The 10,691-nt window shown below is 31.4% G+C and overlaps 1 protein-coding gene across 1 annotated transcript; it reads left to right on the top strand.

Moving 5' to 3' along the window:
• The first annotated feature begins 5,812 nt into the window (after window positions 1-5,812).
• LOC125808035 (glucomannan 4-beta-mannosyltransferase 2-like) lies at window positions 5,813-10,459 on the top strand. Its single transcript, XM_049487812.1, has 9 exons — window positions 5,813-6,220; window positions 6,306-6,404; window positions 6,847-7,099; window positions 8,485-8,595; window positions 8,727-8,863; window positions 8,957-9,070; window positions 9,275-9,474; window positions 9,572-9,769; window positions 9,882-10,459. Exons 1-9 carry the CDS (start codon window positions 5,891-5,893, stop codon window positions 10,039-10,041), a joined length of 1,602 nt encoding a protein of 533 aa, XP_049343769.1. The 5' UTR covers window positions 5,813-5,890; the 3' UTR covers window positions 10,042-10,459.
• The last annotated feature ends 232 nt before the right edge of the window (window positions 10,460-10,691 follow it).

Below are 10,691 nucleotides of genomic sequence, written 5' to 3'. Positions count from 1 at the left end.
ATTTTTTACTTCTTTGGACATGGAGTGATATAAGATTGTGTACATATATGTAGTTTGCTTTATATGTTTTGTTATCAAAAGTTGTTAGTAATAATATATATGATCTAGGTGTCTTGTGAATGCCATATAGTATTAGTATCTGGTAGTGGTACATTTTTATTTTACTTGTACAGATGGGATTACTAACAATTATTACTCCCTAAATAAGCATTATACATAATTAATATGCTGGCAATTATAGACTCTTGAGTCAATTATGTAAACCTTGTAATACTAAACTAACAAGTACTAACATTAGATATGAGATTTGTTCCTTAATATAATCACTAGGCACTAGCTTGTCTATTGTTAATATCAATCCAAATATTATCAAACCTTTCGTATATATTCGGTTTTCCTTTGTCAGCATTTAATGATTTCCTAATTAGCTTAATTAAGCTTAATGGAGATGCTTAAGTAAATATTTTGATCCTCTCTTTCTTTTCCATTACTATCTAATGACCCATCCATAATGTTTCGATTACACAAATACTCTTCTTTGGACAATCGTTGACAGGTAACAAGTTATCAAGAATAATCAAGTCAGACTTTCAATTTTATGATCGAATTATGAATATGCACTTGAACACATATAATCAAATTTACCACACAAAAGTAGAATTCTCGTGCGCATTCAGATTAATTTCTCGTGCATATTCAGATTAGTGGTGGCAAATGGGCGGGTTGGGTCAAATTTGGGTGGGTTGAAAATGGGTCAACATAAAATGAGTAATAATTCAATGCGCCATATTTTTTAAAAACAAACTTAAAATTATTTTTTTTGGGGGGGTGGAGGGGCTGGTAGGGCGGTGGGTGGATGGGGGGTCGAGGGTAGGGTTGAAAAAATGTGAAGTTCAAAATATTTTTTAAAAATAAACTTAAATTTTTTTTTGGAGGGGGGGTGGTAAGGGGTGGGGGGGTCGAGGGTAGGGGTGAAAATGTTTTCCTTCATAGCAAACACACCCTAAAACATGCTTAATGCACTTTAAGCAATGTCAATACTAGTACATGATTTGCTTATTTTACACTATTATTTATTATCCAATATAAAATTAAACAAATAAAAAAAATAGAATTAACAAAAGAAATGTACATTTAAAATAGATATTTTTGAAGGCCCAAAGACTTCACATTTTCAATTATAGAGAAAAATAATTAGTTTTATAGAAGAAGAGAAGTTACAATATATTTGATAATATTATGAATTTTGAGTGAATAAAAGTTAGAAGCTTAACTCATTTGGCTAATCCATATTTTACCCATATTTTTATGGGTTGAATATGGATATCAACCCATATTTTACTCATGTAAAAAGTCACTCACCCAATCCATTAAATATGGACGGGTTACCAAAATATGGGCTCATTTTACCGGCACTAATTCAGATTAATGAAACCCCAAATGCACACAATGATGAAAAAACAAAATTAACAAAAATCATAATAAATGTTCCTACTCCTACTGACTAAATTTTCAAAGATTCTGCAGCCCTTTACCCCTACTCATGTTACAGGCATAACGGACATGCCATATCTTGTTAAAAGGTTAAGTCAAAAAATCGAATACTTCAACCACGATCCTCCCATGCTATTTTATAATATAGCAGTTGGGCATATATTACAGCAACAATCAAGGCAATAAAAAAACAATATATAAATTATGTGGATATATATATACTCATGATATTAAGTTCGAAATGATGTATTTTCAATAATTATAGGTCAAATGTAATTTGGTGCACAAAACTTGATGACTTATTTTTGGGCACAGTAAATTGTACTGTAGAGTATCCAAAATTTTAGAGCAAATTGCGCCAATTCCTGCGGTTGTTCATACACATTTGGGGCCTTTATTTCTTTTGACTCAGCAATTTTCGAAAAGAAAAAGTAAAACATGCGTATCTTCTTTCTATATATTGAAGACTTTATTGTAGACATCAATTGTTGCATAATTTCAGTTCCTAAGGTCTTGCTTTTCTGTGCCGCCGTTGAGATTAGTTATATTATAACTACATGGAAATGAATAAACGTGATTGGAATTTAGTGGACGCTTTTATGGTCGTTGGTCTACCACTTTGACGGTCCGTCAAACTTTTTTCATTTTTCATTCGGTGTTTGATCATATCGTGAATAATTCACATTCTTATGTAGCATAAGATCTTCAAAAGGAATATTGATTCTTATCAAGATTTTTTTAAAAAGCTCGAATCCAAAACCTTTTTTGAACTACTTTGGTTATATTTCTTTCACATTCATCTATTGTATTTTATATTTTGAATTTTGAGTAGGGCCAAAAGAATTGGTCAATTTTATTTTATTTTTTTGTATATTTTTTAGTTTCAATGATTTCTCCAGGATTTAATGGGATTAGTTTCAAGTAATATAAGGCGCATGCATGAGGGAGACACATACACAAAGCTCCATGCTTAAATTACGCCCAAACTAGTGCGGCCTTCCTTGTCAGGATTTCTTGCCAAAGATAAAAATGCAATATTTATATACTAATTATAGAATATATATATATATATATATATATATATATATATATAAAAGGCAATACTATTGGTGTCTATTACTACTTTTATTTTTCAACTTTTTAATAATTATTACAAAATAAATAAATAAAAAAGCAACACTATTATTACTTCTGCCTCTATTGTTTAGGAGAAGCTAATTTGTGTAAAATTTTGCCAATCCCTTAATTTTTAATAGATAGACAATAATAATTAATACCTTCTAGTACTATTTTCCGGTGAGACAGAATTTTAATTCAAGGAAATAGTATCATTGTCTTTTCTCCCTTCTTACTTAAAAGTTTTTCTTAAATCATTTTACCTAGCATCGTCCTTTGCTTTGTTGGAGAAGCATTAGTCATTTTCATGATTTAATAAAACAAAACAAAAAAAAAAGCACCATTTATATGAGACAATCAACTTGCCACATTTATGATGACAATATTATTACCGATCTTTGACGTTTATAAAATTGGTTGAGCATGTCTTTTCAATCAATCTTCAACTACTTTATACTGTTATTAGAAAGTAATTTTGACAATTCAAGATCCATTTTTTATTAAGATTTATTATATTTGAACGATCTTCGCTACTAGAATTACTTATATTTTATCAAAAATTTAGCTAAGAAATTCTCCAAATTATATACTAGTATAATATAAAAGGACCTTCTAATTTTCCAAAAAGCTTTACGAGTGTCAGACTTGCAAATTCCAAATTAATTTTTATTTATTTTTAAAATCATAAAATAATAAATATACCTAATCACATCACCCTCAACCGATATAAAAGAAGTACCCAAAGAAAAGGGAAATTAAATACGCAGACGCATGTAGTTCACATAAAGAAAAATTTGGCGGCTTAACATTAAAAAAAAACAAGGTGAGACAGCATAGTAGGTTGTGGAAAACTTCATATGCATTTGTCTATCTGTTTTTCACATGAATCTTGATCCAATCAAACTACTCTTCACATGAATTTAAGTTCTCTACACACTGATGACACAAAAAATGTTTACATAATTAACTTATTTATAAGCTAATTGAAGATAATTCTATGATAGCTAGCTCCAATTAGTAACTTATCATAAATAGCAAGTAATATGCACTTATTAATGTAAGATCAAGAAAAAAGGTGAAGATGTCACATTACCATGATTTACTAGCAAGTACATTGATATATTTAATATGTTTTAAGTATAATAATTGTGTAAAAAATCATTAATGAATTAAGTTTTGTACTTATTTCTATTAAAATGTTCAATTTCACCCCATAAAGTGTTTCAGATGACCAAAAGCAAAAAGGTTGACCTATTCATTATTGGTTCAGTTTGTTTTTGGTAGAAAGGTAGGTTAGCACCAGAAATTGGAATGGTTGATAGAGTTAGTGCCTCATTTTTCTTTTCTTTTTACCTTCCATATGGATCATGAACGTAAAGAAAAAATTGGTAGGATAGATAAAAATCTCTCAAAGATTGAGTTTGAGCCTTGACTTTTTTTTTTTATCGGGGAGCATTTCCCTTTCAATGAAGGTAAATTTGAATTAGTAGGGAGTTCAAAGCACACCGAATGAGAAAAACATATGAATATATGAGTTTTTATCAAATTAGGTTTTTTGTCTGATTCACGCCAAAGCTAACTTAAAGGAGCCCATGATTGTTGTCCCGATCCGATGTAGATCATTCTCATCAACACCCATACATGCTCGAATCCAAATATTATTTATCTGATAGGGAGCATGACATTCAAGGACTATAGTATATTCACAACCCCACACGATCCATGGCCTCACATCAATCAGACACAATGAACTTGACTCTGATACCATATCAAATTAGGTCTTGACCTAATTCACATCCTAAAATCTAGCTCAAAGAAATAAGGTTTTTTGAACCTTACATGAGGCTAGAGTTCTCGTCCCAATCCATGTGGAGCATTCTCATCAGTAGTTTTACTTAACACTTTAAATTATTACTCTATTTGTCCCAATTTATGCGATATCCTCTCTTTTACAGTCTAAAGAAATCACATTTCCTCATTTGGTAAATATTTTACGGCACAATCTTCGTTTTACCCTTATGTAATCCTACTTAACATTTTATTGCGAAGAAAAATCAACTAAAAGTAAGAACTAAAAAGGTTTTATAAGAACAATTTGATAAACATAATAAAGATGTCCTTTATTTCTTAGATTTTTATGCCCGGTCAAAAGATACTACATAAATTGAGACAAAAAAAAGAAGAAGTAATTAACACAAAAGATCACAAACCACTTGTAAAAAACAGAGAAGAGAAACACTAGGAGAGGAGGTAATATCTCATATGGTCACTCAACTTTGAATACTTCACTTAGAAAGTCACTCAATTTAGGCTTGTTCACTTAGAAAACCACTCAACTTTGTTTTATAACTCAAAAGTCACTCAACTATTGGTATTTCACTTAGAAAGTCACTCAACTATTAATATTTCATTTATCAAGTCACCCAATCAATTTAAATATATTTTTTTCATTAAATTTTGTTGAAATAAAATATCTATTTTAATTATCTTATCACTCACTCTAATTATTTAATTATATTTTTCTTGTGAAAAACGTACCGTAGCGACTGCCAAAAAAATAATTCTCTTTTCTATTCTAGCAATTGTCTAACTGGAACTAATGCTGAAAAATAATTTTTTTGTTTTTTAAAAAGGTTGGAATCAAGAAGTTAAAAAGTAATCCAAAAAAAAAAAAAAAACTGTAGCAATCTTATTATTTTATTAAAAAAATAGTTTAAAACAAAAAATATATTTCAACAAAATTTAATAAAATAATTAAAATTAGCATCTTATTAATTTCTAAAAATAAGTTTAAAATAAAAATTGATTTTAACAAAATTTAATTAAAAAATATTTAAATTAGTTGAGTGACTTTCTACGTAAAATATCAATAGTTAAGTGATTTTCTTAATGAAATACTTATAATTGAGTAACTTTTGAGTTATAAAACAAAGTTGAGTGACTTTCCAAGTAAACTATTCTAAGTTGAGTGACATTCTGAGAGAAGCATTGAAAGTTGAGTGACCATATGAGATATTAATCGAGGGTAAAAACTGAATAAAAGTCAGTGTACTGTAGACGAGTCTAAAATAAGCTCAAAATTTGCCTATAAAACAGGGCCCCTTCTCCCACTCTCAGTTATTCACTCAACAAATCACACATACATATTCTCTCTCTTTCTACATAATGAAGCAATCCTCTTCTATCTTAACATAGAAAAAGAAAAGGATTAGAGGAGTATTGCTTTTTGGCTGAAGCAGATATCTATTTTGTTTCTGTTTTGAGTTAAAGAAAGTAAAAAATGACAGAGGTTTCTACAAATGCTCTGTTTCCAGAGACATTTCAGGGGACAGCAGCAGATATAGCAGGGCAAATTGGGTTAATGTGGGAATTGATTAAAGCTCCATTAATTGTTCCATTATTAAGGGCTGCTGTGTACATTTGTTTAGCTATGGAACTCATGCTTTTCATTGAAAGGCTTTATATGGGTATAGTCATTGTTCTTGTTAAACTTTTCATGAAAAAACCAGATGAAAGGTATAATTGGGAACCAATGAGAGATGATTTGGAGATTGGGAATGGAGGTTTTCCTATGGTTCTTGTTCAAATCCCTATGTTCAATGAAAAAGAGGTCTAAATTTCTCTTGCTCTGTTTTATGTTTTTGAGTTGTAGAAACAGAGTGTTCTAATATTTGAGTTATGGTGTTTCAAGACAGGTTTACAAGATCTCCATTGGAGCTGCATGTAATCTTTCATGGCCATCTGATAGACTTGTCATTCAAGTTCTTGATGATTCTACTGATCCTCTCATTAAGGTATCTCATTAAGCATATATATTATCAAGTCTTGATGGGATGGATATGATCACTCTATTTTTAGTTAGAATAAATTATGATAGGAAGTGCTTGAGACGAAAAATTTAATTAGTCAGACCTCAAAACAAATACTTTAACCCTAGTGGAAAACAAGCAAAAGTTTTATTAATTAAAATTCTCTGTTTCTTTCTTTTCATATATATTCTAAGCTCCATAATAATCGGTCATTTTTATTAATTATAATTTATTTAAGAATGTCCAGCTTTTACTACACACATTTCATTTTTCACCCACCACAACCTACATATTTCCTCCAAATTCTTCATGTAGTATACACTCAATAAATGAGTATGGGTTCCCTTCCTTTGTTATCTTTTTTATTATTATTTTATCTTTCTTATTTATGAATAAATAATTAATGACTTATTTATTAATGTTAAAGGATTTGGTAGAGAAAGAATGCTTAAGATGGGCAAACAAAGGGATTAACATTAGATACCAAATTAGAGAGAACAGAGGAGGTTACAAAGCTGGAGCTCTTAAAGAAGGATTAAAACGTGATTATGTTAAAGATTGCGAATACGTCGTCATTTTCGACGCTGATTTCCGGCCTGAACCGGATTTTCTCCGGCGAGCTATCCCTTTTCTTGTACATAACTCGGAAATTGCACTCGTTCAAGGTCGTTGGCGTTTTGGTAAGATCAAATTTTAATCATGATTAAGCTAATCATTTACTCAATTAGTTGAATTAATTAAATTACATTATGTTCCTAAACCAAAGTGTCGGTGCTCTTTACTCCACATACTGTTGCTGTTTACTTGCTAATTACTTTTACTGTACGTTTATGCTTACGCATATTCGTGCCCCGTTGGGGAAACTTTTTTTTCTCAATTTCTTTTCTGGAAGTGACACTAGGATTATTTAAAGAAGATTGGTTAATTATTTTTGCGTGGGTCCAAGAAGAATCCATCAATCACGGTGGTGGGAACAATAATTAAGAATTGGTTAATTTCTTTTTTCCAATTCAACTCTCATTAATTTTGTTAAACTCATGGCATAGCTACACTCATGTAAGGTGTTCAATTGGATATTCTTTGTTGAAAAATTATACTTTTTTCGTTCCATTTTATGTGATTTATTTTCTCTTTTAGTCAGTTCAAAAAAGAATGACACATTTTTATATTAAATAACAATTTAACTATAAAATGTCTATTTTATCCTTAATGAAATGATTTACAGTTACACAAATTTCTATCGTTTATTTAGAATCATAAGTTTTAAAAGTTTTTTTTTCTTTCTTAAACTTTGTGCTGAATCAAATTACCGCACATAAAATGAGACGGAGTAAGTATTGTATATATAAGTAAAATAATAAATAAAATAGTTAAATAACATATTTTGAATAGCCTTGACATAATAATGTAATTAAGCCCAGTGATTTAGGACGCCTTAAAAGAACAAAAACATGCAAACTTAAAGTGTTAAGTGTGGTCGTATATAGCATGCAACAAAGAATTATAGTTTATGATTAGTTTCATTCTTTAATGATTAGTCCGAATTAAGATTTCCTAAACACAATTAATATTGGGAAATTAAAAAAGATTTTTGTGAAGACTTTGTCAGAGGTTTATTTATTTTAAAGTATCAGTCGCGTCAGCAACATTTGCTAATGACGTTATTATCCTTTCCCTTTATTGAGACCGAGTCATAGACCCCGCAGTTACCGGCGGGGAACTGCTAAATATCCGGGGTAGGTTTGTCATTTTGTCAACTGTGAGGTCAATGGAAGGGTAGATTCGTCATTTTTAGTGTCTACATGTGCTATTATGCTATCTACAATTCTCTCCGACTATTCCATTCGAACAACATGTTGTATGATGTGTACATTAGTAAAATTTAATGAGACAACATAATTAAAATCGAAACTGAAAATGATATTTCCAGGCTGTCTGATGACATGGAATATAAACTTTAATTCATTTCATCCAAGTGACTAGAATATTGTTAGAGTTAAAAAACAGTACTAATAATTATGTGGTAACTTGTAATTAACTGAGCTAATCCTTCTGTTTATTACAGTGAATGCAAATGAGTGCTTATTAACGAGAATGCAAGAGATGTCATTAGATTACCATTTCACTGTGGAGCAAGAAGTGGGTTCATCTACTCATGCATTCTTTGGGTTCAATGGTAACGTCACACTTTTTTATAACAACGTTATTTATAGTAAATATTTTTATTGCTAAAAGTAACATAAAAAAGAACATAGCATGATTGTTATAAAGAGGTCTGATAGTGAACCTCGTTCTTCGATTTTATAGGAACAGGAGGGGTGTGGAGAATAGCAGCAATTAATGAAGCTGGTGGATGGAAAGACAGAACAACTGTAGAGGATATGGACCTTGCAGTTAGAGCTAGTCTTAAAGGCTGGAAGTTTCTTTATCTTGGTGATCTCCAGGTGTTTGATAAAATTCCTCATAGAAGAACTCTGTTTTTGCCTTATTTTACTTGAAGATTTATCTTGTTACTAAACTGAATTTTGTAACTCTAGGTGAAAAGTGAACTACCTAGTACATTCAAAGCATTTCGATTTCAGCAGCATCGTTGGTCGTGTGGTCCCGCCAATTTGTTCAGGAAAATGGTGATGGAGATTGTTAGGAACAAGGTATGCAGTGTAGAAATGATGTTGAGTCCCACATCGGGTGGGATGAGGTTAATTAGTCTGCTTATATGGACTTGAGCAAACCCCCCTTACGAGTTAGCTTTTGGGGTTGAGTTAGGTTCAAGATTCATTTTTTACATAGTATCAGAGTTGGCCCTAAATTTGTTTGAATACAGATTCTGAATTTTTTCGTTTTCGTGTTTACAGAGAGTGAACATTTGGAAGAAGTTTTACGTGATCTACAGCTTCTTCTTCGTCCGAAAGATCATAGCTCACATGGTCACATTTTTCTTCTTTTGCGTTGTTCTTCCGTTGAGCCTTTTAGTTCCTGAAGTTGAAATCCCTACATGGGGTGCCATCTACATCCCCTGCATTATCACCACATTGAATTCTGTTGGAACTCCAAGGTCTATATAATAAATATGCCTAAAAAGTTCTTTTGTTTACTTCTCAGCTGAATTTTTTCCTCCCGAAGTTTTCTAATTTGATTATGTAATTTGACAGGTCAATTCATCTACTCTTCTACTGGATTCTCTTTGAGAACGTGATGGCTTTCCAACGAACCAAGGCTACATTTATCGGTTTGCTAGAAGCAAAAAGAGCTAACGAATGGGTTGTCACGGAGAAATTAGGTGATGCTCTCAAGAACAAAGAAAAAACAAAACAAACCAAGAAACCCCGAGGATCTCTATTTGGAGACAGGTGAGAAACTCTCTTGAGTGAAGCTTTATTTTCATGTTCTTGATATCATTGAACCATTAGAATATTGCATCAGTTTGTTAACCATGCATTATCGGTTGGTCTAATTGTACAGGATTCTTCCACAAGAATTGGGATTCGCAGTTTTCCTTTTCTTTTGTGGATGCTATGATGTCCTCTATGGGAAAAGCCACTACTTCCTTTACATCTTCCTCCAAGTCATCACTTTCACAATTGCTGGATTTGGCTACATTGGCACCATAGTCCCCTCATAATAGCAGAAACTTTAAAAAAAATCATCCTGTATTGACTCGTGTACACTAAAATAAATGTTTGAGTGCTTTCGTGCAACCATTTTCAGAGGATGCCAAACTCAAAATCTTTGGAGAATTTTCGTAGAGATACTGTGCTGATAAAGAGGAACGAAGAGCAAAGAGATATCTGTATTAGCACAGAAAACAGAAGAAGACGATAAAACAGATGAATTAGTGAATAGATAGATTGTATTTTTCTTCTATAGAAGCTCTTTAGTTGTGTGACATTGTAATTCATTAGCTTGCAAGTAATTTTTCTTTCTGTTCTTGTTCCCTTTGTCTCTGTCTTTCAAGAGGGGACAAAAGTTCAGGATATTGCGAAAAGGACGAAACTTGTAATCAAGTCTTTGTCATTCTAGTTTCAATTCTTTTCTTTTGAGGTTCATTGTATCATTAAGAATCCACGTATATGCATATAACAGGAGCTAGTATTTTATATAATATGTCAGCTTCAGTAAATTACTGTTGTCAGAAAGTTTTTTCTGGTAGAAATTGAACATCTTCATGAGTTCGATCACAATTCTGCTTCACCAATATGTGATGAATGAGCCACACTTGGGGAAAAAACAGAGTTTTCCCTTAACTTTAAGGTGAAGTTTCTGCACTTTAGC

The sequence above is a fragment of the Solanum verrucosum genome, unplaced genomic scaffold, assembly GCF_900185275.1.
Source record: "Solanum verrucosum unplaced genomic scaffold, falcon-dt-bn FXZP01000183.1, whole genome shotgun sequence".
Classification (NCBI taxonomy): Eukaryota; Viridiplantae; Streptophyta; class Magnoliopsida; order Solanales; family Solanaceae; genus Solanum; species Solanum verrucosum.
Note: the sequence above shows the minus strand (reverse complement) of the source record. Positions and strands in the feature narration are given on the sequence as shown.

Coding starts and splice junctions, on each gene's coding strand:
- LOC125808035 (XM_049487812.1), top strand. CDS start 5,891: ATGACAGAGGTTTCTACAAATGCTCTGTTTCCAGAGACATTTCAGGGG. Junction 7,100..8,484: donor TCAAGGTCGTTGGCGTTTTG/GTAAGATCAAAT, acceptor TGTTTATTACAG/TGAATGCAAATGAGTGCTTA. Junction 9,770..9,881: donor GGATCTCTATTTGGAGACAG/GTGAGAAACTCT, acceptor CTAATTGTACAG/GATTCTTCCACAAGAATTGG.